The sequence below is a fragment of the Mobula birostris genome, chromosome 7 (genome assembly GCF_030028105.1).
Source record: "Mobula birostris isolate sMobBir1 chromosome 7, sMobBir1.hap1, whole genome shotgun sequence".
NCBI lineage: Eukaryota > Metazoa > Chordata > Chondrichthyes > Myliobatiformes > Myliobatidae > Mobula > Mobula birostris.
In genome coordinates, this window is record NC_092376.1 from 59,244,681 (window position 1) to 59,270,196 (window position 25,516).

At 41.8% G+C, this 25,516-nt stretch overlaps 1 protein-coding gene across 2 annotated transcripts in view; it reads left to right on the forward strand.

The window, feature by feature from the left end:
- creg2 (cellular repressor of E1A-stimulated genes 2) overlaps positions 1-25,516 on the forward strand; it is a 49,687-nt gene extending 24,171 nt beyond the window's left edge. The window contains exons 2-5 of one of the 2 annotated variants that reach the window (XR_011886580.1): positions 7,782-7,951; positions 19,891-20,004; positions 22,781-23,060; positions 24,321-25,516. Coding sequence is in view for 1 of the 2 variants with exons in the window: in XM_072263255.1 (XP_072119356.1) it covers positions 7,782-7,951; positions 19,891-20,004; positions 22,781-22,931 (435 nt within the window). In the remaining variant the exon portion in view is untranslated. Of the gene's footprint in view, positions 1-7,781; positions 7,952-19,890; positions 20,005-22,780 lie in introns of both variants that reach the window. The other variant, XM_072263255.1, reaches the window with a different exon arrangement.

The following is a 25,516-nucleotide window of genomic DNA, read 5'->3' on the forward strand; positions in this document are numbered from 1 at the left end:
CACAAAGCCATCAATTCCTTCATCCAGGTCATTAACATGTAAAGGGAAAAGTAGCAGACCCAACTCCGAGCCCTGCAGAACACCACAGGTCACCGGCAGCCAACCAGAAAAGACTCCTTTTATTCACATTCTTTGCTTTCTGCTCGTCAGCCAATCTTCTGTCATGTAAAACCATGGACCTTGTCCTGTGAAGTAGCCTCATGTGTGGCACCTTGTCAAAGGCTTCTGAAAATACAAGTATTTGTTGACTTATGAACTGCGAATCATAATTAGCTCATTTCTGTGGCTTGACTCTGGAGAGAGCCATATGTTCTGTCCAGCACAGTAACCACCTAAAGCTCTTGTTATTTGTACAGGAAATGGAATGTTCACTTGTATCCTCTCACAATCTGTTCATAGTTGAAATTTGGAGTCAGTTTTAAAACCTTGATTATAGTCCAAAGGTATGTATTCTGCGAAGGTTGATTAGTTAAGCTCAGCCTAGTCAACAATCAAAATACAACTGCAGAACTTTGAGGTATGTATTACTAGAGCAGAATTGCATATCAAAATGCCCAATTATAGTATTTTCTCCAAATTTTCACCATTGCTGCTGTCGTGATTTGATGAGTTGTTTGACATGTGTCTGTGGAGCGGGAGATGCCAGAATGAGTTCCTTGTGAACTTTAGACACCAGTTTTAAAAAGAGACCGGGGCTTATCAGAGTGGGAGATTACTTGGGTTATTATTAACTTAGCAAGGGCCAATAAAAATAAGTTAGGTTTAAGTGGAGTGACCATTGTGAGAGTGACCATTGTGAGAGTGGCCATTGTTAGAGTGGGCCAGAGATAGAGTGGAAGGCTTTGACTTAACTGGCTTCGGCGAGAGCAGGCAGAGGCAAGTGAGCTGAGTCATTTAGAATCATTTATTTATTTGTAGAACTTAAACATAAATTAGAGTCAAAGGTATAACAAGCTCAGCATGGAGAGGCTGTGTAAGTGACATAGGTGAGTGTGAAATCTAGGTCTCAGAAGAAGGCACAGGTAAGAACGGATAAGCTTTTTTTTTGTTGTCTGTAGATAACAATAGTCCCTAATTCAGTGTAGGCAAAATGGCAGTTAAGGCAGTGCAATATTCCTCCTGTATGATGTGGGGATATCAGGGTACCTAATAGTCTCCCTGATGACTACATCTGTGGGAAGTGCACCCAACTTCAGCTCCTGATTGAGCAGGTCAAGGAATTGGATTGAACTGTTGCAGGGAGGCAGGGGTTCAGGTTCTTGGAGCTTTAGAACCTCTTTTGGAGCAAGGATGACCTGTACAATAGAGATAGATTGTACCTAAATTAGTGAAGAAGCAATATTCTAGCTGGAAACCTCCTCAGGAAGGTGTAAACTTGTTTTGCAGGGGAATGGGAACCAGGGCACCAGAGAACCTTGCTGAGTACCAGGACAGGAAGTGGAGGGATGGAGAGAAAGGTGGATGTCAGAGCCAGTAAAAACAGACAGGAACAAAGTAATAGATAGGATGGGATGGATAGTTTGAAGTGTGTGTGTGTGAAGTGTAGGTAAAGATGATGAGCTTAGAGCATGGATCAGTACATGGAATTGTCATGTTGTGGCCACCACAGAAAGTTAGTTGAGAGAGGGACAGGATTGGGTGCTTAATGTGCCAGGGTTTCAATGTTTCAAAAAAGATAGAGAGGGAGGTTAAAATGGGAGGGGGGAAGTTGCACCATTATTCAGGGACAATATCACAGATGCACTCAGAGGGGACATAATGGTGGACTCGTCCACTGATTTTATGTGGATAGAACTCAAAAATAGGAAGGGTGCAATCACTCTGATGGGATTGTATTACAGACCACCCAATAACCACTGCAATATTGAGGAACAGATATGCAGGCCAATTAAGGAACAATAAGGCTATTGTCATGTGGAATTCAACTTCACTAAAATAAACTGAGACCTTCTTAGTGCAAGGGGTTTAGATGGGGCAGAATTTGTTAGGTACATCTGGGAGGGTTTCTAAAATCAATATGTAGATAGTCCATCAAGAGGAATGGTGTTGGGTAATGAGCCAGGCCAGGTAATGGACCTTTCAGTGGGTGAGCAGTTAGGGAACAGTGACCATAACTCTAAGTTTTAAGATAGTTATAGATAAGGGTAAGCACAGACCTTGGAGCCGGGCAAATTACGAGAGCATTCAGCAGGAACAAGGTAGAGCTGTTTTTGGACAGGTCTACATCTGACAATTGGAGGGTGTTTAAAGACCAACTGCACAGAGTTCAGAACAGGTACAGTACTGTGCAAAATACTCAAGCACATGTACATAGCTAGGGCGCCTAAGACTTTTGAATTACTGTAGTAATTTACATTGTAATGCAATTTACATTGTGTTGGCACGTGGCCAAGTATTTAAGGCATTCGTCTAGCAATCTGAAGGTTGCTAGTTCGAGCCTTGGCTGAGGCATGTGTGTCCTTGAGCAAGGCACTTAACTACACATTGCTCTGCGATGACACCAGTGCCAAGTTGTATGGGTCCTAATGCCCTTCCCTTGGACAACATCAGTGCCATGGAGAGGGGAGACTTGCAGCATCGGCAACTGCCGGTCTTCCATACAACCTTGCCCAGGCCTGCACCCTGGAAACCTTCCAAGGCGCAAATCCATGGTCTCACGAGACTAACGGATGCCTATTAAAAAATGCATTGTAATGCTGCTGCAAAGAAAAAAACACAAATATGAGTGATCAACCTGATTCTGATATGGGTCTCTTGTGGACCGAGAGTAGGAAGGGGCAAGGAGAGGGGAATCATGGTTGGGGAAAGGGGAAGGGAGAAGGGAGAGAGAGTGAAGCACCAGAGGGACATTCTGTAATGATCAATAAACCAATTATTTGGAATCAAATGACCTTGCCTGGTGTCCCAGGACTGGGTGTGTCTGCACTCATGCCACCTCCCCACCTCTGGCACTCCTCCGCCACCTGTCCCACACCCTCCTGCGGCACAGCACCCTCACCATTCTCAACATCCTTTGCTGCCACCAGAATTACGCTCTCCGCTCCATGTTGGCAAATACAATACTGCGCAAAATTCTTAGGCACCCTAGCTTTATGTGTTTGTGCCTAAGAATTTTGCCCAATACTGTATGTTCCAGTCAGAAGGAAGAATAAGAGTGACAAGGTAAGAGAACCTTGGATGTTGAGAGAGGTGATGAATTTTGTCGAGAAGAAAAGGAGTAAGTAGGTAAAGTGTAGGAAGCTAGAATCAAACAGAATTCTTGAGGATTAAAAAGAAGCCAGAAAAGAACTCAAGAAGGGAATTAAGAAAGCCAGGAGGGGCCATGAAAAGTCCTTGGGAAGTGGATTACAGAGAATATACATATCAAAAGCAAGAGGATAACTAGGGAGAAGGTCGGAACACTCAGAGATAAAGGAGGGAATATTTTGTTGGATGAGGAAGATGTGGCTAAGGTCCTTAATAAGTACTTTACATCAGTATTTACCAAGGAAGACATGGAGGATAGGAAGATCAGTTCCAAGGGTATTAATATGCCAGGGCATTTTGAAGTAAAGGAGGAAGTAGTGTTTGGTCTCTTAAAGAGCAGTAGGGTGGATCAGTCCTCAGAGCCTGATGGGATATACTCCTGGATATTGAGCGAGGCAAGGGAAGAACTTGCTGCAGCCTTGACCAATATCTCCATGTCCTCTCTAACCACATGCAACGTCTCAGAGGACTGGCGAGTGGTTGATACTGTTCCGTTATAGAAGGGAACCAGGGATAATCCTAGAAACTATAGACTGGTGAGTTTCGTGTGAGTAGCAGGGAAATTACTGAGGAAAACTTTTAGGGATAGGATTTATGAGTTTTTGGAAAACCATGGCCTAATTAGGGAGAGCCAGCATGGCATTCTACTGGGCAAGTCGTGTCTTATTAACTTGATTGAGTTTTTTGACGAGGTGACAAGGATGGTTGATGAAAGCAGAGTTGTGGATGTTGTCAACATAGATTTTAGTAAAACGTTTGACAAGGTTTCTCATAGGAGACTCATCCAGAAGATTAAGATGTATGGGAGCCATGGTGAATTGGATATTTGGATTCAGAAATGGCTTTCCCATTGAAGACAGAGAGTAGTGGTCAAAGGGACTTATCCTAGCTGGAGGTCTGATTTGTGGTATTCCACAGGGATCTGTACTGGGTCCTCTGATGTTTGCGGTGTATATAAATGACCTGGATGAAGATCCAGATGGGTATGTTAGTAAGCTTGCAGATGATGTAAAGATTGGTAGTGTTGTGGATAATGTCAGATTGGCAAAGAATACAGCAGGATATAGATCAGATGCAGATATGGATGGAGAAAATGACAGATGAGGATTAAACCAGCCAAATGCGAAGTGTTGCCCCTTGGTAGGTCAAATGTAAAGGGACAGTATGCTGCTGGGGACAAGACCATTAACAGTGTTGATGAGGAGAGGGATCTTAGGGTCCAAGTTCTTAGCTCCCTGGAAATGGCTGTGCAGGTTGATAGGATGGTTACGAAGTCATATGGCACACTTGCCTTTACTACTCAAAGCATTGAGTTCAAAGGTCAGGAAGTTATGTTGCAGCTTTATAAAACTCTAGTAAGGCTGCATCTAGGATATTGCATACAGTTCTGGTCATCCCATTATAGGAAGGTTGTTGAGACTTTAGAAAGGCTGCAGAAGAGGTTTACCAGGCTGTTTAGCTTAGAGGGCATGTACCATAATGAGAGGTTGTACAAACCTGGGTTGTTTTCACTGGAGTGGTGGAAGCTGAGGGGTGATCTGATTGAAATTTATAAGAATATGAGAGGCATAGATGGAGTAGACAGGCAGTATCCAGTAATCTAGTAACCTAGGTAATTTCTAAAGTAAGTACATGTTCAGCACAGCATTGTGGGCTGAAGGGCCTGTATTGTGCTGTAGGTTTCTATGTTTCTATCTTTTCATTGGGTTGAAATATCTTATACAAGAGGACATGCATTTAAGGTGAGAGGAGGTAATATCAAAGGAGATGTGAGGGACAAATTTTTTACACAGAGTGGTGGGTGCCTGGGGTGATGGTAGAGGCAGATGTGTTAGGAACTTTTAAGACATTTAGAAAGGCACGTGAATGTGATGAAAATGGAAAGATATGGACAATGTGTAGGTAGGAGGGATTAGTTTAGTTAGCCATTTGATTACTAATTGAATTTGTTCAGCACAACGTTGTAGGCTGAAGCATCTGTTCCTATGCTGTGTAGTTCTGTGGTCTGTATGTTATGCCCTAAGGAAGGACAGCAAAAGCAGGATTTTTCTTTTTGGGAATATTACATCCTAGTGTGATTTTGCTTGTAAACTGCATTACTCAAACACATTTTCCAACCTGAATTCAATCAAAGTTCTTTTTTAATACTCCACTTCACACTCAATTTTCTCGATTTCCATATGAACCAGGAGTGAAATGCACAGGGATTGAAGGGAGGTGTGGGGTTTAGAAATTACAGGAATCAATAATAACATACAATTAATAGAGCCTCTGTTTCCTTGAAGCTTTGGAAGAGTAGTGCTTTTGTGGGCTAAGAACATCATGCCAGACGGTGTGTGGTGGAAGCTAAATGGTGCTGGCTGCAGAGTTCTGTTGTCTTATCTGGCTGGTTTTCAGTTACTGGTGGTGAGTGAATAAATTTTGACAGTATCAAACACATCCTCTACGCCACTTTTTCCTACTTGGAAATCACTCCATTCAGTAATCTAGGAAAAGTGATTGCAGTCCAGAGTCTGCATGGCAACTTTGTAAACTTCCTCCAGAACATAACCGGCTGTTGTGAGAGTTTAGCCAACATGCTCCAGGAAGTGACTGATTCTCTGTTATATTGCAGAATATTATTGCCATGTCAGATGATGCAAACAAGGTTGCACGTGATGCCTGTATACCTTTAGTTAAGTTCAAAGGTTCATTTATTAGCAAAGTATGTATGCGGTATACAACTCTGAAACTCTTCTTCTCCAGATAGCCATAAAACAAAGAAAACCATGGAAGCCAGTTCAAACAGCAAACCCATTGCCCCCCCCACAAAAACAAAATGGCAAGATGTTCATCAAACCTCCAAACTCCTTTCCCCCACAGAAAAACACGACAAGAACATCAGCCCCCAAATCCCCCTCTTCCACACAAAAAATGAACAAAAACACAACAATAACATCGACCTCCAAACCACCTGCCCCCTGCACATTAAAAAAGGAGAAAGGATTGCCAAAAAACACAGAATATAAAAACCATAAGACTGAAAAAGTCCATAGTCCAAATCCATAAACACGGAATCTTGGTAACATCATCGAAAGTGCAAGGCCTACCCCTGGGGCACAGGGAGTTACCCCACAGTGATAGTCCACTCACAGGCTCCTTCCCTAGCAAAGATCAAAAGGCGGGTAGTCAGTGCTGATTGTAAGTCTTCCAGTAGCTGGTGTGTCACCAGCAAAACAAATAGCTTCACTTCCGAACACAGGTTTGATGTGAATCGCAGTTTTACTCTTTGGTACGAATGGAATACGCATCTGCTTCCTCCGAGAGACTGTCTTGCTCTGTCTCCTTGATCCTGTCCTACTTTCTTCTGCTGCTGCCTGACCGGCGGAGTGTTTCTACCTTCCTCTCAGTTGCTTTCTTTAGGATTTGTCAGCTGCAGTAGACACCTATAGAATAGAAGTAAAAAAAAAACTAGGCTTGAGCTGGAATTAGAAGACAGACGTACGGTATTTTGCAAAATGAAGTAGTCAAGTTACGTAGCTGAATTTGTTCTTCAGATTAATCTAAGCATTACATAATTGTCAGCAATTCTGTTCAGTGCTGCTTTTAGCTGCAAATGGATATTCCTTTCAGTTCATATAGGTCCATATGTTTCCACTGCTTGCTGGATGTAAATGGGTTCCCACTTGCTTCTCCTTTCATCTTGGACTTACCCTGCTTATTATTTTGTTTGCTATCTTGACCTAAAATAGATGTAAGTGAAAGGAAAATGTTGCCACGGGGCCATAAGGAGCTTGTAAGGAAGATATTTAGTGTATGTGTGCAGTAAGAACAACAATTGATGTAATTGCTCTATGGTGTGATGAAGAACGTGTTGGAGAGAAGGAAGTTGTAAAAGTGCCTGGGGTCTGGTGAAAAGCTCCTCTTTAACACCAACATTGCAAGTTAAACGATTATTTTTATAGCTCATGTTCTGGAATCTTATTTTGCATGGCATGTCTTCAAATCAAGAATCAACTTTAATCATCATATAAATGCACATATATTAGGAATTTGCTGGGGTGTGTTGGCATGACGGGTAACAAAAATATTAATTAATAATTGGAAGAATAAAGAATTATATAAAAAATAAAGTTAGAGATTAAAGTATGGATGTGGAATAAAATGTACATAACTACATAAATACCAGCATGTACATTACACAGATGTAAAAAGGATTATAAAAAGTGGTTTAAAATGTTTACAATGCAGTGCAGTGACTGATATATTATATAGAGGGGGCTGGGGTGGAAAACTAGAATGGTTCTTCAGGTTAACTGCCTGAGGGGAGAAACTTTGAGCAACTTCTTAATATATTCTCACCAGCTTCCCTTATTTTCCCTAAATCTCCAAGAAGTGTTTTGTTCTATTAGTGACATAAATGCAATGTTATAGGTCATTTGTACTGGCGACCTACTGCATCAGATGCCAGGAACCAAACCAGAATGGTTATTGCAGTGTTGACTTAAGAATAAATCTTTTCTATGAATATAATGCAGATGAAAATTTATTTCTAGATCAAAGGTCTGCCTTTTGGAAACATTTTTTTGATTAGTGATGGCTCCGCAGACAACAGTACTGGTATTCCATTCTTCTACGTCAGTCAAGCAGACAGAACAGTTGCAGATCTGATGACCAGTCCCAGTGCGTCTCTGACATTGTCAGAAACTGAGCCGAATTACTGCAGGTATGTCCAACTCTCCCCCTGCTGAACAGATAAATTTCTATCTGAAACTAATTGGATAAACTTGCCTTTCTCTGTATAAATCCCAATTAAGGCATATCTATTCAGGGAAGAAAGTGAATTAACTTCCTATAACTTTTTCTTTCCTATGACTTTTTGAGGGCCACAGCCAGAGCAAAACTAGAATAGTAAAGAATGTAACGCAGTTACATTTTCAAAAGGCTTCAGAAAAAGAGAACCTGAAACTGAACCAATTTAATGTCTAAGTGATTCCAGTCAAGAAACTGTTCTGGTTAACTCTTAACTGCTTTCAGTTTATTTGATGAAACAGAACTGGGAAATAAGTGACAGCATTCTCACAGACTTAAAGTGAGTTTAAGAATTAAAATATTATTGTGGTTGCTGTGCAATTGTTTCCAATGTCTCTTTAGCCAGTATCAAGCAGCTTGGGTCAATTTGTCGGAGGAAGACTGCAGTTAAACCAACTGGTTCTGGAGAGATTACAGTTACCAAATATGTAAGAGTTCTGGGTAATATTTTAATGCTGGCTGCTATGTGGGAGGGTGGGTCTGGGTGTGAGGGGTGAATCTTTCCCAGCTTCACTATCACCTAGGGTCACGCAGACCTGTAAATGGCAATTGCAGGCCTGTCATGTTACTCCGAGGTTTCTCATAAATGGTGGTCAATTTCCTCTATAGATATATTTTTAAGGTAAAACTGAGCAAAATGTTTGTCACTCTCCTAGTACCAGGAAGTGTGGAAGCCTAATTAGTGGACTTTAAAAACCCAGACATCCTTAAGGGAGATTTTTATGTTACTTGGAATTCCACTGGATTCCTCACCACTGGCCCACGGTTCGTCTCCTAGCTCAATCAATCAGCTCAGCATGAGGGCTTCTTAGCCATATTTAAACACATCATGAACACAAAATAGTCTGGTTCTTTACAAACAACAGCAAAATACAAAATTCTCTGCTGCCCACTCCGACCACTGCTATCTTTTCATACAGCTCAGAGCTGGAACTAATTTAAACAAAATTCATTTGCTTTTGAATTTTAAAATGGCATGTTTTGAAGTGTTTGAGCTCACTCCCTCTCTCCCATTGAGAAATTAATCAAAGACTTTGTTTCACAATTCACCCCAGCAATGATGTTATCCCCCCATTGTTTGCCATCAAACTGCTAGGCACCATTAATGACTTAAGGAGAGAAATTAAATCAACAGGGTATGACCCTTAATAAATAGCACACTGTATGAATTAAAAGGATATGGTTGAGATATCATTATTATATTATGAATTGCCATTGGTTCTTCTGTAAAATTTATTGCCTCACACCCACCCCAACAACCCAATTTCATTGGAAGCCTGAGGCCTACAGTGGCATGCAAAAGTTTGGGCACCCCTGGTCAAAATTCCTGTTACTGTGAATAGCTAAGTGAGTAAAAGATGAACTGATTTCCAAAAGGCATAACGTTAAAGATGACACATTTCTTTAATATTTTAAGCAAGATTACTTTATTATTTCCATCTTTTACAGTTACAAAATAACAAAAAAGAAAAAGGGCCTGAAGCAAAAGTTTGGGCACCCTGCATGGCAATACTTAGTAACACCCTCTCTGGCAAGTATCACAGCTTGTAAACACTTTTTGTAGCCAGCTAAGAGACTTCCAATTCTTGTTTGGGGAATTTTCGCCCATTCTTCCTTGCAAAAGGCTTCTAGTTCTGTGAGATTCTTGGGCCGTCTTGCATGCACTGCTCTTTTGAGGTCTATCCACAGATTTTTGATGACATTTAGGTCGGGGGACTGTGAGGGCCATGGAAAAACCTTCAGCTTTCGCCTCTTGAGATAGTCCATTTTGGATTTTGCGGTGTGTTTAGGATCATTATCCTGTTGCAGAAGCCATTTGCTTTTCATCTTCAGCTTTTTTACAGATGGTGTGATGTTTGCTTCCAGAATTTGCTGGTATTTAATTGAATTCATTCCTTCTACCAGTGAAATGTTTCTCGTGCCACAGGCTGCAACACAAGCCCAAAGCATGATTGATCCCCCCCCCGTGCTTAACATTTGGAGAGGTGTTCTTTTCATGAAATTCTGCACCCTTTTTTCTCTAAACATACCCTTGCTCATTGTGGCCAAAAAGTTTTATTTTAACTTCATCAGTCCACAGGACTTGTTTCCAAAATGCATCAGGCTTGTTTAGAGGTTCCTTTGAACGTTTTGAATAGCATGTAAAAATCTCCCACTTTCAAATATCTTACTAGCTCTTCCTTCAGTTAGTCCTGACGAAGGGTCTCGGCCCGAAACGTCGACTGTACCTCTTCCTAGAGATGCTGCCTGGCCTGCTGCGTTCACCAACAACTTTGATGTGTGTAGCTTGAAGGTTCATTCCAGATTTGGCAGAGAAAACAAAGCCATTATGTGTCCTGCTCTCTCAGAGAAATATGTGGATCTGGGACACACCATGGGAGAAATCGGTCTCACCGCTTAAAGCAGAGCTTACCTCACCACCAATATTGGCATTCTTCGATCCAAGCAAAGCAACCAAGGTCTCAGCAAACGCCTCTTTCATTGGCCTGGGGGAGAGCTCATGCAAAGCTGCAGTGGTGTATGGAAAGCAGTGGCATTTGCATCAAGAATACTGACTCCTACTGAACAGCATTGTGCCCAAATTGAAAAAGAAACATTTCCCCAGAGCTGGAGCTGGATGAACTTCAGATCATTCGGGAGGCAGAGGCAGTAATAGATCGGAGTTTCAGGGAGACAGTCACCCCTAAAAGTCAGGAGACAGGTAACTCGGTGACTGGCAGGAGAGGGAAGGGGAATAGACTGAAAGAGCAGAGCACCCCTGTGGCCGTTCCCATCAACAATAAGTATACTGTTTTGGATACTGTTGGTGGGGACAACCTACTAGGGACAAGTTGTCTCTGGCAGCGAGACTGGACCCTCAGCTCGGAAAGGAAGGAGGGAAAAGAGGGGAGCAGTAGTGATAGGGGATTCGATAGTTAAGGGGGACAGATTGTTCTGTGGGTGAGATAGAGAATCCCGGATGGTCTGTTGCCTCCCTGGTGCCAGGAACCATGATATCTCAGATCGAGTTCTCGGTATTCTCAGGAGAGAGGTGAGCAGCCAGATGTTGTGGTCCACGTGGGGAACAATGACATAGATAGGAGTAGGGACGAGATCCTGAAGAAGGAATATAGGGAGTTATATAGGCATCCGTTAGTCTCGTGAGACCATGGATTTGCGCCTTGGAAGGTTTCCAGGGCGCAAGCCTGGGCGAAGGTTGTATTGAAGACCGGCAGTTGCCCATGCTGCAAGTCTCCCCTCTCCAAGCCCCCGATGTTGTCCAAGGGAAGGGCACTAGGGCCGATACAGCTTGGCACCAGTGTCGTGGCAGAGCAATATGTGGTTAAGTGCCTTGCTCAAGATCACAACACACTGCCTCAGCTGAGGCTCGAACTAGTGACCTTCAGATCACTAGACCGACATCTTAACCACTTGGCCACCTGCCAACACAGAGTTAGGAAAGAAGTTTAAAAAGCAGGACCTCTAGGGTGGTAATCTCTGGATTGCTGCCTGTGCCACAAGACGGAGATTGTAGGAACAGGAAGTTATGGCAGATGAATGCGTGGCTGAAGGGTTGGTGCAGGGGGCAGGGGTTCAGATTTCCAGATCATTGGGATCTCTTCTGGGGAAGGTCTGACCTGTACAAAAAGGACAGCCTGCACCTGAACTGGAAAGGGACCAATATCCTGGCGGGCAGGTTTGCTAGAGCTGTTGGGGAGGGTTTAAACTAGTTTTGCAGGGGGTTGGGAATCAGAATGTGAGTGCAGAGATTAGGGGAGAAGGTCAAGGGCATGATGCTGTGTGTTCTGAGTTGGTGAGGAAGGACAGGCAGGGGACAAAACATAAACGTAGCCAGTTAGAGAGGTTGAAATGTGTCTTATTTCAATGCTAGGAGTATTAGGAGTAAAGGGGATGAACTTAGAGCACGGATCAGTACGTGGAACTACGATGTTATGGCTGTTACTGAAACTTGGCTGGAGGAAGGGCAGGATGGGCTGATGCGGGTACCGGGGCGGAGGTGTTTTAAAAGGAATAAGATGGGAGGTAGAAAAGGGGGTGGGAGTAGCATTACAGGTCAGGGATAGTATCACGGCTATAGAAAGGGAGGACGCTGCAGAGGGAGTGTCCACTGAGTTCGTGTGGGTGGAGGTCAGAAATAGGAAGGGATCGATCACTGTGCTGGGAGTAGAATATAGGCCCCCAAATAGCCCCCAGGACACTGAGGAGCAGATAAGCAGGCAGATTTTAGAATGATGCAGGAAATACAGAGTTGTAGTTATGGGTGATTTTAACTTCCCTCATATTGACTGGCACCTCCTGACTGCAAGGGGGAGAGATGGGGCTGAATTTGTCAGGTGTGTTCAAGAAGGATTCCTGACACAGTATGTGGACTGGCTGACAAGAGGAGAGGCCATACTGGATCTAGTTCTGGGAAATGAACCCAGGTGGCAGACCTCTTGGTGGGGGAACATTTTGGTGAGAGTGACCACAACTCCCTTAGGTTCAGCATAGCTATGGAAAAGGATAAAAACAGACAAAATGGGAAAGTGCTTAACTGGGGAAGGGCTAACTATGAAGGGATGCGGCAGGAACTAGCGAGAGTAAATTAGAAACAGATGTTCAAGGGTGAAAGCACAGAAGTAATGTGGAGGAAGTGTAGGGACCACTTGTGCTGGGTTCAGGCCAGGCAGCATCTCTAGGAAGAGGTACAGTCGACGTTTCAGGCCGAGACCCTTCGTCAGGACGAAGGAGTCCTGACGAAGGGTCTCGGCCTGAAACGTCGACTGTACCTCTTCCTAGAGGTGCTGCCTGGCCTGCTGCGTTCACCAGCAACTTTGTGTGTTGCTTGAATTTCCAGCATCTGCAGAATCCCTGTTGTGTGCTGGGTTCAGGATAGGATTGTCCCACTGAGACAAGGAAAAAATGGTAGGAAGAGGGAACAGTGGCTGACGAAACACGTGAGGCAACTCATCAAGAGGAAGAAGGAAGCTTATGTTAGATATAAGAAGCAGGAAGTACGAGGGGCTCATGAGAAATATAGGGTAGCACCAGGAAGGAGCTTAAGAAAGGACTTAGGAGAGCTCAAAGGGGGCATGAGAAGGCCTTGGCATGTAGGATTAAGGAGAACCCCAAGGCGTTCTATGCGTATATGAAGAACAGAAGGACGACAAGAATGAAGGTGGGGCTGCTAAAGGATAAAGAAGGTAATATGTGCCTGGAGGCAGAGAAGGTTGGGGAGGTCCTAAATGAATACTTTGCTTCAGTATTCACAAGTGAAAAGGACCTTGATCAGGGTGAGGTCGAAATAGAACAGGCCTGTGTGCTGGACAATATGAAGATTAAGGAAGAAGAAGTGTTGGATCTTCTTAAAACCATCAAGATTGATAAGCCCCCAGGGGCAGACATGATATACCCTAGGTTGCTGTGGGAAGTGAGAGAAGAGATTGCTGGAGCAGTAGCTATGATCTTTGAATCCTCTTTGGCTGCAGGGGAGGTGCCGGAGGATTGGAGAATGGCAAATGTAGTTCCCTTGTTTAAAAAAGGTAATAGGGAGAATCCTGGGAACTATAGACCGGTGAGTCTTACCTCAGTGGTCTGCAAACTATTGGAAAGGATTCTTAAGGATAGGATCTACGAGCATTTGGAGAAGTACAGGATGGAGCTGTAGGTCGTTGAAGGTTACAAGAGGATATAGACAGGATGCCGAGTTGGGCAGAAAAGTGGCAGATGGAGTTCAATCCAGATAAGTGTGAGTTGATACATTTTGGAAGGACAAACCAGAAGGCTGAGTACAGGGTTAATGGTTGGTTACTTAAGAGTGTGGATGAACAGAAGGACTTTGGGGTTCAAATCCATACATCCTTCAAGGTCGCTGCACAGGTTCATAGGATAGTTAAGAAGGCCTATGGGATGCTAGGTTTCATTAATAGGGGAATTGAGTTCAAGAATAGAGAGGTCATGTTGCAACTCTACAAATCTCTGGTGAGACCACACCTAGAGTATTGTGTTCAGTTCTGGTCACCTCTTTATAGGAAGGATGTGGAAGCTATGGAGCGGGTGCAGAGGAGATTTACCAGGATGTTGCCTGGACTGGAAAACATGTCTTATGAGGCAAGGTTAGCAGATCTGGGACTTTTCTCTTTGGAGTGTAGAAGGATGAGAGTGGAAATGATAGAGGTCTACAAGATTATGAGAGGCATAGACAGGGTGGATAGCCAGTACCTGTTTCCCAGGGCACGAATAGCAAACACCAGAGGGCATATGTACAAAGTTAAGGGAGGGAGGTTTAGGGGAGACATCAGGGGTAAGTTTTTTACATAGAGGGTTGTAGGTGCCTGGAATGACTTGCCAGGGATGATGATGGAGGCTAAAACATTAGGGGTATTTAAGAACCTCTTGGACAGGCACATGGATGAAAGAAAAATAGAGGGTTATGGGGTAGTGTGGGTTTAGTATGTTTTTTTTAAGGAATATCTGGGTCGGCACATCATCAAGGGCCGAAGGGCCCGTACTGTGCTGTAGTATTCTAGCGTCTAGTGTCTAATCTTTCACAACACTGACACTCTGTCGAGGATGCCGTGCAAAAGTGAGTGGATGAAAGCTGACTCCTCCCTCATGGAAGATCCAACATTTACTTAGCTCAGGTATGTGAAAGCTTGCCTGCATCACAGAGTAAACTGGATAAAATTCTCACTGAGTTGAAAAAGGACCAAATCTGCAGCAAGGTCTTGCAGTACTGTGAATGTGGATGGCCAACCATTCGAACGGGAACTCATGAACTCAGGCCTTACACACGTGAAAGAGATACACTCACCACTCTTCATGGTTTGCTGCTAAAGGGCTCCAAACTCATCATTCCTGCTTCTATGCAGCCAAAATCATCAGTCAAATCCACCAAGGACATCAAGGCATCGAAAAATGTTGCTTAAAAGCAAGGCAATCTGTATGGTGGCCAGGTCTGAGCACATAGTTGGAGATTATGTAAGGCAGTGTGAAGCATGCAGGAAACTGTACAAAAATCGTACTGAACCTCTCTGTCCCACAGAATTCCCAGATTTTCCATGACAAGTTTTAGGCAGTCATTTTCAAGCTGATTGGGACAACACCGCATGTGAAAATGAAGAGCATGCATGATCTCAGACACAGAGCAAAATCTTCATCGCCACTCAGGAGAGGTGAAGCTGTTCGGGTTTCAGACCAAGTCACCAACGGAGCCACAGCCCAGCGGCATGCACCACGATCGTTTGTGATCAGAGCATCACAAAGTGAAATCAGACAATACAGGCGTGTGCTCATCAACCTTCAAAGTCGACAAAATGTAGAGGAAGAAACAAAGTGATCTTTATGACAAGGCCCATTTACTTCAGCTGGATGTGTCTGTTCATCTCCATCTTCTCCAGCATTTTCAGGAACCTGTACCAGCTAAGGCTGTTTTATCTGTCCCATCACAGAGATATACTCAATAGCCTAATTTTTTTTAAATTTCAAAATATACTTTATTCAAAAATAAATATATACAATAAACCATTCAAGAACTTTTCATCCTTTACATACATTTCCATTATAGTCAGTACATATCCGTATTTATAGCCACCCATGTGGCACTCCAGTAGTTCAGCTTACCAGATCATTGTTGAGGGGTATACTCCCCGCCCACCGACCACTCCCACGGTTGGAGAAACCTAAACCATGGTCTTTCCCCACCAGGCCCTTGCGGTGGCTGCACCGAGTTTCCGTGCGTCCCTCAGCACGTACTCCTGCAGCCGAGAATGTGCCAGTTGGCAGCATTCTCCCACGGACATCTCCATGTGCTGGTAGATCATCAAGTTTCGGGCTGACCAAAGAGTGTCTTTCACCGAGTTGATGATCTGCCAGCAGCACCAGATGAGGGTCTCCGTGTGTGTCCCTGGGAACAGCCCGTAGATCAGAGAGTCCTCTGTTATGCAGCTGCTGGGGATGAAACGTGACACCAGCCCGTCCATCCTCCTCCACACCCTCTTTGCGAACTGACAGTGTGCAAAGAGGTGGGTCACAGACTCCTCCTCACTGCAGTCCTCCCATGGGCAGTGGGGTGTGGAGACGAATAGTTTAGGGCAAGTGACTGAAGAGACAGAATAATCTTCTCACTTTGCCGCAGTGTTCGGGTAATCTACCCTGACCTCCATTAGATTTAGTGTTTTTTAAAAGGAGTTCAAATGTTGAAAATATTTCATGAAATCAGAATGTTCTTTAAGAAAAGGAGGAAAACCGAGAGTGGGACCGTTAAAAACAGAGAGGAAAAACAATTACAATGTTGGCAATTCTTTTTTATGTTTATGTAAGGAGCATAGTTATGTGCTATTGGTAAAGTGAACCAAATCACTCAAATTTAGTGACCATAATTTCAGTGCAGTTCTATAGACAGGAAGTTCATACCTAGTTTTTTTTCAAGGAGGGGAGATGTCGTGGTAGTTAGTAGTGTTATTCCAATGCCACTCAGTTAGCCAATCCCACATGGGAGGAGTCCGCATATTGTACATACAGCGTTATCAATAAAGTTGAGTTCAATAGCCTGCATGGTGCTGTGCTGCTGTGTGCTCTGCACTCTCCCACAATATCGACAGAAAGGTGACGTTTACTCAAATAACCATGTGTCACAACAGTGGTGTACAGAAGAGCATCTGGGAACACACAGCATGTAGAACCTTGGCGTGGATGGGCGACGGCAGCAGAACTCACTGGGTCCCACTCCTGTACCTGATAAAGTGGTCACTGAGTATATGTGCCTGGTGAGATCACATCAGAAATAGTGTGTTTAGAATGGGTCTCACTGGCTAAAGATAGATGATCAGAATCAGGTTTATTATCGTTGCCTTATATGATTGAGATTTGTTGTTCATGGCAGCAGCACAATTCAAAGACATAAAATTACTATAGATTTCAAAAAAAATAAACAGCACAAAAAAAAGGAATCATGAGGAATAACAGAGGAAGTGCAACATAGTTTACTAGATTGATATTGGTATTGATTTATTATGGTCACATCTTGTATCAAGATAGAGTGAAAGCTTGTCCTGCACACTGATCATACAGCTCAGTACGTTGAACTAAATAAGGTAAAACAGTAACTATGCACAATAAAGTGTAAAAGCTACCAAAAATCTGCATTGTAGGTAAACGATAAGGATTAAGGTCATATCGAGGTAGATTGTGAGGCCAAGCGTCTATTTTATCATACAGGAGGTCCATTCAAGAGCATCTAGATGCCCTTTGTCACCCATCCATGTTGCTGGACTTGGAATGTGGAGAGGAGGCCTGACTTTTAATTCTTCCATATCCGTGACCCTAAACCCTAATCTGACCTCTAACTACTCCACATCACTGTTTTGAAGTCTTAACCTGACCCCTAACTCACCTCTATCTCCCCAAAACCATTCCTACGAATTTAACAAAACAAGTCAGTCTGAGCCACAATTTCAAGAGACTGCAGCTTGGCACCATCTTGATTCCAATGCGTCCTCTCTGGTATCAGCTGTGACATTTCCCATTATCTCAAGAGTAGCCCCTCCACATCTTCACCCCCCTCCCTTTCCATCATGTCTAAAACAACAAAATCTAGGAATGTTGGCCTACCATTCCTGTTCCTCATGCAACCAGGTCTCTGTAATGCAACAACATTGTAATTCCGTGTACTAATCCAAGCTCTTAAGTTCATTCTCCTTATCCATAATACTCCTTGTGTTGAAGTAGACACGTCAGCCTATTAGTCCCACCATGTATCTTTGTTTGCCCATTGCTGTCCTTCCGTTCAGTCTTACTTGTCATACCATTTTTCTTGCCCTCAGCTTCACCACCTGTTGCCCTCTCTGTGGTTCTCATCCACTTACTTGCCACTCTAGCAAATCTCCCAGCAAGGATATTGGTTCCCTTCCAGTTCAGATTGCAAACCAGCCTGTTTGTACAGATTTCACCTCCCTTGAAAGAGAGTCCCAGTGATCCATAAGTCTGAAGCTCTCCCTTCTGCAGCAGTTCCTTTGCCAAGTATCGAACTGCACTATGTATCTATTTCTCACCCCACTAGCAGTGGAATGGGTAGTAATCCTGAGATTGCAGTGATGGAAATCCAGCTTTTTAACTATCCACCCAGCTCCCTAAAGTCCCTTGCAGGACCTCATCCCTGCTCATGTCTATGTCACTGGTAACCTATATATTAGAGATACAGCACGGTAACAGGTCCTTCCAGCCCAACGAGCCTGCACTGTCCTATCACAGCCATGTGACCAATTAACCTAAAACCTGTATATCTTTGCAGTAGAACATAGAATAGTACTGAACGGGAACAGGCCCTTTGGCCACAAAATTGAACCAGTTAAAGAGTAAATCGAAAAACCCCCAAAAACTAATCCCTCCTACCTACATACTGTCCATATTCCCCCATCTTCCTCATATTTATATACCTGTCCAAACATATCTTCCAAACCTCTAATGTACTTGTCTCTGCCACCATACCAGGAAACTGGACCAGCCAGAGGAAAACCATGTGGTCTTGGGGGAGAACATACAAACTCCCTGTAGACTCCAGCAGGGATCAAACCCGGGTCACTTGCGCTGTAATGTGCTATATGCCACAGGACCATGACACCCCATTTGGACCGCTACCATTGGCTGCTCACCCTTCCCTCTGAGAAAGTCCGATAACCATTACGAAGTGTCCTTGACCAAGGTACCAGGGAGGCAACGTTCCATCATGGAGTGTTGATTGCACACAGGAAAGCCTACCTGCATCCCTCACTATTGAGTCCCCTATCACTATCACTCTACCTGAGCTCATCCTTCCCTTCTTTGCCTCATAGCTGGGCATGGTGCCACTAACCGAGCTACTGCTGCTGGCCTCTGAAGTGTCATCTCCCCCAACAATCTCCAAAGGGATGTACCTGTTACGGAAGGGATTGCCCACAGGGGAATCTACACGGGCTGCTTACTCCCTTACTGCTGTTGGTCACTCACCTATCAGTAGTCTGCACCGGAGGTGCGATTTCTCACAATCACAACTGTCATCAATGACATCCTCAGCTTCCCAGATGATCCTGAATACATCCACCTGCACCTCCAGGACTTTGACCTGGTCTGTCAACACTTCCTACAAATGTAGTTGTCAGGGACACCATGAGCTACTTTGACTTCAGATAGCTTGCAGGAGATGCATTCCACTGCTATTTTGTCAACTTTACCTAAGTCAAAGGTCGGATCAACAGGAAAATAAAAACTAACCCATTCTTACCTTCTGCTCCTTTTTGATAAGGGTTCAGCTCCCCACTCTTACACTTCTCCCAATGGCTACTCCAAAGAAAGTTTCGACATGGTCTAAGGAGCAATATAGTGAACATAAAAGGTTTGGAACTACAAATCTTTCACATTCTGAGGTTTCTGATGCTTACCTCTCCAAAAATTCCATTGCAAGGTGGCAGAGGCATTCTGGAGGATGAATGGCACTAGACCAACAAATTAGAGACACTGAGCTGGAAGAGAACCAACAGAACAGATCAGAAGCAATCCAAAATTCTGAAAAAAAATCCAAGCTCATTGTGTTGCTTTATGAAATACTTGTTTTTAAAATTTTTAAAAAGTGCCTGGATTATCTAGAATTGACTGAAACTGCTGAAGGGGAAAATGAAGGAAATCTAACTACTGTCAGGCTGGGTCTCCCATCAGAAATAGAATTTGGACCATATATGAATTGGCATTTCTTTTAAAGACAATCAGGATCTGTAATGCACCTGAATGATAATTTCATGAAGCAAAATGAGTTAGTCCCACACCAAATGTGTTATCTTAGTTAATCTGCTGGTTATATTTTTCTTGTATATTCATTTCTTTATCTTTATCTGTGCATAGGCAAAATCCCATTAACAACGAGGATCCGAGATGTAGCAAGCTGACTGTTACAGGCCAAATGGTGACTGTGTCCTCTGACGAAACTGAATTCGCAAAACAAGCCCTCTTTTCAAGGTTTGTCCTTTAATCATACTGACCACTATAATTTATCTGTAAATTAATGTCTCTGACATGAACTTCATGCAATTAGGAAGTCAGGGTAATATGAATTGCACATCTTCAAAGTCAGAATGTTTCAGCATTATTATATACTACTAAGAATAATTCAAAACTGATTCTGACGTACCTTCTATGAAACATCTGTTCTGATAATTTTACACACCATGCCAGCTGAGTTAATTTTTTAAAATTAGAAATAAATAAATGGCATGACTTGGGTTTCTTCAGACAGAAAATCTTTCATGAGCCAAACTTTGAGTCTTAACACTTGATCTTGTTCACAGTTCCATCTAGTTACTATTATAATCTATTAATTGGGAGAGATTTTTAAATATCATTTTCCCATGATGGAAAAGTCTGTTATATCAGTTTCATAATACAGCAGAATCTTTTCCCAGGGGGAAGTTGAAAGGAATTAGACCATCAGACATTGGAGCAGAATTAGGCTATTTGGCCCATTGAGTCTGCTCCACCATTCAATTAGGGTTCCAATCACAAATTTAAAAATCTGCAGATGCTGGAAATGCAAGTAAAAATCAGGGCTGCTTTGTTTAACTTCATTCTCCTGCCTTCTCCATGTAACTCTTAATCCCTTTACCAATCGAGAGCCTGTCAATATCTGCTTTATATACAGGCAATGGCTTGGCCTTTACCACTCGCTGTGGCAATAGTTCCACAGATTCACCACCCACTGGCTGAAGAAATTCCTCCTCATCTCAATTTTAAGCGAATATCCCTTTATTCTTAGGCTGTGCCTTCGGATCCTAGGTGCCCCCACTACTGGAAGACTCCTCTCCACATCCAGTCTCTCAAGGCCTTTTAGTACTTTAATGAAATCCCCCTCATTGTTCTAAACTCTTTCAAGTACAGGCTCATCAACCACTCCTCATATATTAAGTCTTTCATTCCTGAGATTATTCATCTTCAAACATATTCTTCAAAATAAGTAAAATTCCTAATAAACCCTTCCAGCCTTTCTACTGATAGCAATGCTGATAACTATCATTGTATATGATTCCCTTGGGCTTGTGAGAAGGGGTTAAGGAATGTCTATAGCAACATGGATGATAACAAATTTATATCAGGATCCTGAAACCAGTCTAGGATATAAATTTCCATGGCTTCATTTGGATTTTGGCAGAACTAATAGGGACAACTGAGTTCTGCTACAAACACTATTGGGGCAAAGATTTTATTTTTCAAAATGTCATTCTACCTGCCAATTTTTAAAAAAAAAATCAACATTGAGTTAAAAATCCCTCCTGATGATCAGAGTACTTGACCGTGAAAGGATGGTGACTGAAAACTGAGGTTGGGGCCTGAGTTAGGGATGGAATGAGAGCAGTGACGGATAAAATGGACAAAAATAATTAAGGGCATGTCCTAGGGAAATTCAAAAAGGCAGGGATTGAAATAAGGGAGAAAATGACATTGGATGGAAACCCCAGAGAGGACTGCAAAAGTAAGTGAACGAGTGCAGACAAAAAAACACATGGTGTTGAAGGAACAAGATATTTATTACTATGAAGGGCAGCATTGATTGTCCATCCCTAATTTCCCTTGTGAAACATTGTGCTAAGGTGCTTAATTGAATCTATAATGCTAGTTCCAAACTTCTTAGTCAAAGGAAACATCCTCACTATATCTACTCTTTATTGCCTTCTAACAGTTTTGTAAGTTTCATTGAGGTCACCTCTCATTCTTCTGAACACTGGAGGATGCAGCCTATTGGATCACTTCTCATTTGTCAGGACTGCCATTCCAGGAACTAGTCTGTTGAATTTTTGTTGCACTCCATTGAGAGCAAGTATGTCCCTTTTTAGGCAAGAAGACCAAAACTATAATCAGAACTCCAGGTGTGTTCTCACCAAGGCTCATTACAATTACAATAAATGACTTGTTTCTATATAGCACAAAGTTTGTCCAGGCCATTCCCAGGTAATGAACAGAGCCTGTTTTTACAGATGTCCATAAGTTGATTTTGTCCATGAACCAAAAAATACACAAAAATTACTCAATATGGTAGCCATACATCTGTGGTGTTTGTAATGAAAGGCATCAAAAGCATGTTTGACTGGTAAGAAAGAATATTACTAAAAGTGGAGAGGGACAGGAAGCTAGTTTTTCCATTTGTTGAAATAAATGTGTGTACAGACATTGGACTTTTGAATATTACGGGAGCTCATTCATATAAACAGATGTCCATCAGTCAGAGATCCTAAATCCAGGAATAGAATGTATGTGAAAACCATTTTTAATAGTCTAGTCCCCTGTTTTGCCCTACTGTTCAATACTGCCTTCCTACAACAGATATCAGCAAACTCCTATGGACTTTTACTTCTTGCTAAACCTCAAGATCTTCCCCCTTCTCTGTGTTTTAACCCTTTCTGACATTGCTGCCTCAACCTAACACAAATTTGAGATATCTCTTTCTATTTAATAAGCACTATAGAAGTATAAGGGTCCAGAAATATTTTTTCATTGTTAGCTTATTCTCCATTTAGTTTGTTCATAAAGTCCATGGGGAGTTTTGCTATCTGATCAAGAGCATAACTGCAATTAATAACATAGTAAATTAAATCAACGAAGGCATCCTCTGAAGCAGCTTTGTTTGGCAGATCTGCAAATACAATTATAAAATGTTTTGAACATAAGTAAAACTGTGTATAAAAGCACAGTTGTACAGATAAACTTGGTATTTGTTGAAATGTTTAACTGTTTGTGCCAACAGACATCCAGTGATGAAGAAGTGGTCTCAAGATCATAACTGGTTCTTTATGAAAATGAATATTCAACAAGTATGGCTCCAGAACTGGTTTGGAGGGGTTACCATAATCCCAGTAGAAGATTATTTCAAAGCTAACCCAATGAGGATTGAATAGGTTTTAAAAGAGGACACAGAAAAGAATAAAACATTGTTTACAGTTTTTTGTGGGTGTCCATTTTGTATCTTCAGGGTGGAAATCCTCTATTCCATTCTGGGCATACTGGTCGGGTATCAAAGGAACAAGGTATTTATTACTATCAAGGGCAGCATTGATTGTTCATCCCTAATTTCCCTTGTGAAAAGAGTAATGAACCTTCTTAAACCCCTGTGTAGTTCAGGTGGTGAAGGTACTACCATGGTCTTGTTGTTCAGAAGTTCTGGGAACTGGGAGGAGATACAGCAACTTTGCATCTTCTCCTAGCAGTATTTATTGCTTACTCCGTTACTAATTGCATTGATGTGCTATCATGTGCTGCAAGGAATGGGTAACTACACTTCAATTCTGTAGTTGATTTTGTCCATAAACCAAAAAATACACAAAAATTGTGTTAAGATGCTTTTAAGATGCTTTGAAAGTGCTTACACAAAAATATTGTGGTTTGGAACTGCTCATTATTTTAACAAAATCCTGCGAACGTTCTGTGGGATTTCAAGTTTGCTTTTCTGCCGTGAGATTAACCCATGACAGCATGCAGCTTCCAGAATTTAATTACAGAATATTATGGCCTGAGTTATTTATTCTGCATTAGTATATATCAGTATATATTAACCATACTGCTTGCTTGAATTAAAATTTCAGGGAAGTACATTAGTTTGTTGTAGCATTTTATGATTGTTTGTTATCAAGTGTCATGGATTTTGATATAATATTGTAACAGAATGGTATTTGATCCCAGTAATGTATTTACATGTCATATGTTCAAAAGCTATGATGTGTAGAACAGGTACAGACAAGAGAGTGTTTTGTAATGAGCTTGGTATTTGTTAAGACAGTTAAAGGTTTGTGCAAGCAGACATCCAGTGATGAAGAAATGGCCTCCAGCGGTTTCTGTGTACTGTGTGGCCATGGTATGAAGCCCTCGCCTAAAATCATTTTAAATGTGCAGGGTGCTTTTGACTCAACTACCTTTTGGGTACAGCTGCTATGTTGAATAATCTGTGGTGATTCACTTAATTTGTAATAGAACAATGTTTTACATTTGGCAGTCTTATAAAATGTATCACGTAACTTTTCATACAAAAACTTGCACAATTTGCTTTCTTGGAATATGTGAAAAATACATGAAGAGCTTTCTGGGCCTAAATAATGGTTAAAACATTATTGAAATGAGTTAATTTCTTTTCCCTGTGTTCTTTAAAAGTTAACTAAACCATCTAAGTTAATTATTAATATTGACATTGTCAAGTTACAACAGTGAAATTTTGTGAGAATGTTGCAGTTTCTTTTGTCCATGGATTTGTGACTCATTCTTCTTCTCTGCTATGACTCTGTCTCTCCACCTAGATTCTTTTTCAAAACCTCGCCCTTTGACAAGCCACTTCCAGCCATGTTGCCTTCAATTCCTTCATGTCTCTATGTAACACTTTAAAAGTTTTTCTTTGATTAAAGGCACTGTAAAAATACATTGTTATAGCTCCTGTTGATACAGTTAATATTGAAAAATTGTAGTACACCACTTTAAAGCACTTTCTTTGGAGATACAACTTGAAATGTTTGGAGATTTCCAAAGAGTAGATTCTTAGGTGAATTTCAGTGAGAAATGGATGTTACATACACATGAAATATGCTAGTGAAATGTTGCTAGGTGTTTATAAAACCAAATGGACTATATGGGCTACATTAACACATCTGAATCATTTAAAAAAAGTATATTGCCACCAATTAGTCATTGGAGACAGTAATTGATCTACTAATGAACTTAGTGGCAAAATAACCCAGAATATTATTGATTTTGTGGCTAAGAAAGAGCTGTATGTTTAACATATATTTAATGTACACTCCTCTATCCCTGAATATGGGGAAGCAATGTTTCTATAATCATTCTTAATATATAACCTATATTTCTCAAACCAGTTTCCCCATCCAGAACATAATGATCTAAATGCTCCCACTATAGGGATAGGGGTTGAGAAATTAGTTTCATTGATACAAGTGCAAGAAACCAAGGCACGACTATCTGCTACTTTTCATGGTCTCTCAAATTTTCAATGCACAATCCCAAAGTTCTACTTCTGTTACTTAACACTACCAATGGTATCCAGTGCTTTCTTGTATTAATACTGTTCCTTTGAGTGGCATTGCTAGAGCTCCAATTACCAGCACAGGCAAAGAAAAGTTTCATGACGCAACTAACCAGCTAAAGGCTACAGAAGAAACAAATGCTTCAATGTAAAAATATGACAGTATCTCTAAATTCATGGTGTTTCAAGAACACTGCATCTCTGATACTGGGAGTTCAGCTGAATTGCACTACTGTGCCACTGTGAAACAACAACAAAATACTTCAAGAGGACACTATGTAATCACTTGTTCTTAAACCAAATACAGTATATAACAAAAAGAGAAATTATCTTTATCAGTTATGAATTCATGGTTGAGTACAAGTTAATTTCTTCTTACCCAACAGTCATTGCTTTCTTGTATAGAGATTTGTGTAGAAAACAATTATGAATTAGTAGTGCACATGTAAAGCAGAATAA